General features: G+C 50.5%; 2 protein-coding genes across 2 annotated transcripts; both read right to left on the reverse strand.

Moving 5' to 3' along the window:
* Positions 1-3,155: 3,155 nt before the first annotated feature.
* On the reverse strand, positions 3,156-3,908 carry TRV_01689 (uncharacterized protein; the record flags this gene model as incomplete). The annotated part of the gene is made up of 2 exons (XM_003024144.1): positions 3,156-3,638; positions 3,825-3,908. 2 exons carry the CDS (start codon positions 3,906-3,908, stop codon positions 3,156-3,158), a joined length of 567 nt encoding a protein of 188 aa, XP_003024190.1.
* A 687-nt stretch (positions 3,909-4,595) lies between these two features.
* On the reverse strand, positions 4,596-5,692 carry TRV_01690 (uncharacterized protein; the record flags this gene model as incomplete). The annotated part of the gene is made up of 4 exons (XM_003024145.1): positions 4,596-4,755; positions 4,823-4,994; positions 5,146-5,337; positions 5,485-5,692. Coding segments are annotated over 4 exons (732 nt in total), but the record flags the coding sequence as incomplete, so codon positions are not given.
* Positions 5,693-5,701: the final 9 nt, after the last annotated feature.

A 5,701-nucleotide genomic window follows, 5' to 3' on the forward strand; every position in this document is an offset into this window, starting at 1 on the left:
CTTGCTCCATAACGAAGTACTTACTTATCGTGAGGACGGGTGACAAAGAGAGACACTCCTTGCAGACAAAAAAATAAAATAAACACAGCTTCCAGGGAGAAAAACGTGGCATGCTCTGTCTCTTTTTCTCCCCGGACTGCCCATCAATTTAACCGAAAGAGTCAGTGATCGTACGAGCAGCGAGGACGAAGAAGCAGTATACTTAGTATGATTGACGCTTACCTCTTTGATTCGGGGTTGTCGGAGAGTTGGTTGCAGCCATGGATGCGAGCCGGGGTCGCCGCAGTTGCAGGTGGTTATTAATAGGGCCTTGTCCCTGAAGATGTTTGAAATACCGCTGTGGATGAGACACATCGTGCCTGATGCAGCTTTTCTCCGTCCAGAATTAAAGAAGAAGAAGAAGGAGAAGGAGAGTAGTTATCGGATCTCCGAAGTAACACCATCAATGGGGGGAAGGCTAAATTGATTAACCATGTTACCGTACAGCAGACACCCCCAGAGACATGCATACAGAAAGCAAGACAGACAGAGAGACAAAAGTGCAGAAGAAAGATGGATGGGGGATATAAGGAAAATATTTCTGATGCATTCGCTGCAGGCGCCGTGACTGTTTTCAGGATACAGATCCAGGCCCGAAGAGCGACGAAGAGCCTATCCGCCTCTTGCTTCAAGAGTCCCAAGTTTAAAACAAACGGACAAGTCAAAAATGACATCTTTTTTCCGCCCCCCTTTCTTTGCCGCCCGTCCATCTGTCCATCCATCCATCGCTGGGTTTCATTCCTGGCAAAACGGTTAGAAAGAGGGAACGGAACCGCTGGGTCGAGAAGAAATCCACACAGGCATTCCAAGGCTGGTTTCTTATTTATTCAGTTGTCATTTCAACTGTTTGTCCCCAGCCGCTTCGCCCCGTTATTATTACTCTTCTTCCCGGCTTTTCCTTAGCAAAAACGTAAGTTAAGCAAGGGAGGTCATTTTTTTTTTTAATTTTTCACACTGCTCACACGAGCGGCGAGCTTTGTTTCGCGTGCCCCCTGCTAACGCGGCGGCGATTGGGGATTGAAATAAATAACTACTTTTATTCGCCTGGTTAAAAGAAAAATTACTGTGACGTTTATATTTCCTAAAACTCAGTACCTGTGCATGGATGGGCGCGGATGTGACTGGATTCCTTTGTATCGGGTTCGGCGTTCATGAAACCAGGCCGATGGATCGAATAGCTAACAGTTAGTTAGTTAGCGGACGAACGACCTACCTGCTTTGGTTAATTCTGGCCCATCGAACCAAGGACGGTCTGAGGCCGAACTAGAGCACTATGGGTGACGGAGAGAGGTATCGGCTGGGGGTGAGCAGGCCCTTTTGTGGTTTTGTGATTCGGATGTGCTGGGCCCAGAGAGATCATCGATCCAGTTTCCAGGGTGAACCTCGCTGTCGCGTGTAAGTATAAGCTGTAAAAAGCGTCATCGTATATACATAAGTATATGTTGATCATCACACCCGAGGTTAAGGAAGGATTAAACCTCAGCGACGCCAATACCAGACAAGTGTTAAATATCACGGCAAAAACTCTAGATAGGGCGTCGAGAGTCGAGTGAAAAGCAGCGGAGGCCTCGCCATCTGATGCATCTGATCTGGAGAAACCATGGCCGGACAAGACGCCCGGCGATGATCTCGAGATGGCCTATCAAACCAGTCCGCCGTCTGTATGAATGAGCGTAAGTATGGATGTATTTGGATGTAAGTATGGATGTATTGGGGTGTACGTATGTATGAGAAGTATAAACAGCCAGAGGCTCGTACTGGTCGATGATGAGACTTGATACTGGGCTGGGCTGGACTGAAACGCGATAGCCAACAGGCGCATCAACGAACGCAGGGAAGCATAAACCGATCTGAGGCGATAGACGTTTCAGTCGGAGATGCATATCTGATCTCTGCGGTCGTACTTGATAGCCCAGCTATTAGCCGTAGTAACTTAGTAGTATGTACGTACTGTGTAGCTAGGCGCGTGTGTGCCATGGTCGCGAAGGGGCCCATGTCCGCTCGATTGACTGGTTAGCAACGCCCGGGACGAAAGCCCATCACGTCGCATCGCTGCATCGTTCTGCTCGATCTAACTGCTCGATTTCCAAGGCAGCAGCAAGAGATAAGCTTCGTGGCCGAACGAGAAGAGCCAATCCAGGCGCAGGATTTGATATAACGAAGGCCCTGTGGGAGGGTGGTCTGGCCCTTTTTGATAGCATGTGTATGTAGTAACTAGTTATGCTGCTCTGCTGACCAGTTGAAGGCTGCAAGTCTGGGTGCGCTTGAGACAGAAGAGGTCGACGCTATCGAGCCGCAACCACAGAACGGCGGGCTTTATATCGATTCTGGCGATGGCGAAGCGGTTTCACAGGCCCCTGGGACCATGGGCGACAGGCTCCTGGAATCAAGGAACACTGCACACCCAGCCGGTCGACAGGAAATCAAAGAGTGACCACACCACCCCGTAGTTTACGTATTACTTGTTGTGTAGTTAGAGTGGCGATGATACACATGAAAAGATTGTTTGTTTGTTGATCTGATGTAAGTAGAACTGGTTGAGCCCAGTGTAACTGCTGGGAACTACAACTACGGCGTATCATTCAGCAAGATAGAAACCTGCTTCGGACGATGGCTGCTGGTCATCAGGACAGCAGATTCCAGAACAAGCAAGGACCGTGGGAAATGGGACGACCGTGTGGCGATCTAGCAGGTGTTTGAATGAAAATACATAGAGAGAGAGAGCCAGGGGGAGAGCTAGAAGAGGTTGAGAGGGACCAGCATACAGATACAGATTAGTACGTCTGTGGTTCGATGCGATCGCACGGCGCCATCGGCCTTCGTATCGGGCATGACCCCAAAAAAAAAGGGCCAGATAGAGACGGTGATTGGCAGATCTGACAACCGCAGCGATCGAGCAGCAGTTTGCATGAATATCAGATGCCGCAGTCAAACACCATCTTGAAATTCCCCATCTTATACCCCATCCCCCATCAGCGAGCTTGGTGAGACTGGGAATAGGACTTGATACGGGCTGTTTTTTCGACGGTGCTTGCAGATACTGCACGGAGTAGATGTAGATATAAACAAGGACAACCCCCCCGCGTCCTCCAACATGTACCCTAAGAGCAAAGATATTAGCCACCCAAAGGGGGAGCCACTTTTTGCCATGGAGAGGACGTCATCGATCGAAAGGGGGAGGCTCCTCCGATCTCCCTATCCAGCCGAAGAGGGCCCCCAGGGGGGGGACATCCCTCAACAAGCCAAGTGACATCAGCCTGAGGAGCTCTCGGCCCATCCTCGCAGACATGCCGGACGATCAAGAGCAAGCAGCAAACCTGGAAAAAGCGGGGGAAAAAGCCAGAAGACGAACGACGATGAAGCAGCAGAGCCAGCAGCAGAAATGGGACATCCGAGCATGCAGATGTGGCGAAAGACGAGCTGCCGGAGATGAAAGCGGCTCCTTCGTAAGCGTAACTAAAGGAAGAAGGGGGGACCTGGCTTGCTGGCTTGCTGGCTGGCTGGCTGAGCAGGACAGGACAGGACACATCCATACACCCAGCGTATCCCTTCTGTAAGAACATCTGGGTCCATGATTCTGGAAGGTCAAGAAGTTGGAACTGCGTTATGGCCCTTTTTTTTTTTTTGTATTTTCTTGTTTCTGTAGTTTTTTTTGCAAGTACTGTAGTTATTTCAATTCTTCTACTCTTCGACGTCCTGCTGCTCGACTATCCCAAGCCACCGATCATCTTCCGTTCCATGGAGCAGTCAGTTGAGCAGGAGGAGCGACTAACGAGCTAGCTTACCATCGTACGAAGGAGAAGAGAGCGCACAGCAGAGAGAAGGGGAACACGGTAATGGACGGGAGCCATCCATCCCTGGAACGCCATCATTCGTATATGTGTATGCAGCACAGGCAAAGCAAGCAAAAGACGAAGACGGACGACGGCCCACGACTGGCCGGGCGAGAGGCCCTGAGCCGCATCTCAGCCTGCCTGCATATTGCATCGCATCGCATCGCATCGCATCGTCCTGTCTGTCATCAAGTCATCAAGGTGCCCTGCGATCTATCTGTATGCCTGGAGAGAGAGTCCACCGGTGGAGCACGGCGAGTGTCAGAAGGCAGGCAGAAAGGTCAAAGGGCTGAGACTTGGGGGTGGTGGTGGTGGTGGTGGTTGGTGGTATTTTGCTTCTTCGTGAGCGCCGTTTCATTAACGATCCTGACTAGCTGGCTTCTCTGGCTGGCGATGGCCCCTTCGCAAGCAGCAAAGGCAAGCCCTTGAAGCCTCTTTTCTGGTCGGAGAAAAGAAAAGAAAAAAGGGACGAAGCAGATGAAGATGAAGAGAAGCGAAGAAGCAAATATACCAAAAAAACAAAAAAAGGGTTGGAAAGTTCCTTGGACGGGGGGGTTTCTTTGGCGTATTTTGCATATGGTTGGTATTACGGATACCGGTCTATAATACGGAAAGCCGTACCTGACATACGATACAGTAACTTAACTTGACATACAATACGCAACTCCCCATCGAAACTTCGATATCGAACATCTCTGTCTGTCTGTCTGTCTGTCTGTATAGTTATACGTTATATTCGTCGGGTGGAAAAAAAGGGGAGACGGCGAGGAGAAAGACATAGATGCAGGCAGGCAGACCGGCGAATCCTGCGCCCTCCGTCTGCTCTATCATCATCTCCTTCTTCTTCTTCAATTTTCTATCTCTATCATCCTTCTCTGCCTGCCTGCCTGCCTGCTTCCGTGTCGCACGCACAATCAACGGTAACGTCTCAGGTAATACACAACACACACCACCACCACCCCCTAGGCGTCTGCCTCTTTGCTGCCTCTCCCTCCGCCTTTAAAAAGAAAAGAAGAGCCTGCATGGTCAGAGTATAGGCAAGAGGCAGCAGGTCCCCTTGTCTTCCCTTGTCCCCTCGTGTCCAATCAGTCGCGCCCTCTGCTCGCTGGGCAAAACCCGCCCCTAGTAACCCTCGCAGCTCCAGCAGCCAGACGGCCCTGGCCTCTCTCGAGCCTTACGGAGTACACTTACTTACTCTTACCTGGGTTACCTTACCTTACCTTGACTTTCTTACTAGTGTGAGTTGTGGGTGCTAACTGCTCTCCAACCTAACCTCCGTCCATCGCTCGTTTCGCTGCGTCTTCTTCATCTCGTCTGCGTCCTCTCCTTCTTCTCTCTCTTCTCTTCTTCTTCTTCTTCTTCTTCTTTTCATCCCCCAGGAGAGACAGCTCCTTTATCTCTCTCCCTTCTCCCTCCTCTCCCTCTCTCTCCCTTTCTCTCTCTCGTCTCTCTTCCTCTCGTTCGTCTTGTCCCTCTCAATTCTTTCCTCGTTCCGGATCCGCTTGGGTTGGGGGGCTTGTATCGACCACCGGCTTCAGAATCTGCAAAAAAGGGAGCAAATAAGAAAAAAAAACTTCTTATAACAACGCTTCAAAGTGGAACTGGACTATACTCGTCTCCCACCCGGCTTGCAAAAGAAGACTGATCAGGCTTGTTCTCCTTCCGTTCGTCGTCTCTCTTGCTTGTCTTGCTCTTGTCTTTTTCAACTTGCCCCCTCGCAGGAAGAGAAAAAAAGCCAGCCGTCCACCACCTTTTTCTTCTTCCCTCTTCCTCTCTTCTTCCCTCCCTCTCTCTCTCTCTCCTCCCCTGCCTCTTCCTCCCTTCTCACG

This window comes from Trichophyton verrucosum (assembly GCF_000151505.1).
Source record: "Trichophyton verrucosum HKI 0517 chromosome Unknown contig00124_1.f1.exp, whole genome shotgun sequence".
Taxonomy (NCBI): Eukaryota; Fungi; Ascomycota; class Eurotiomycetes; order Onygenales; family Arthrodermataceae; genus Trichophyton; species Trichophyton verrucosum.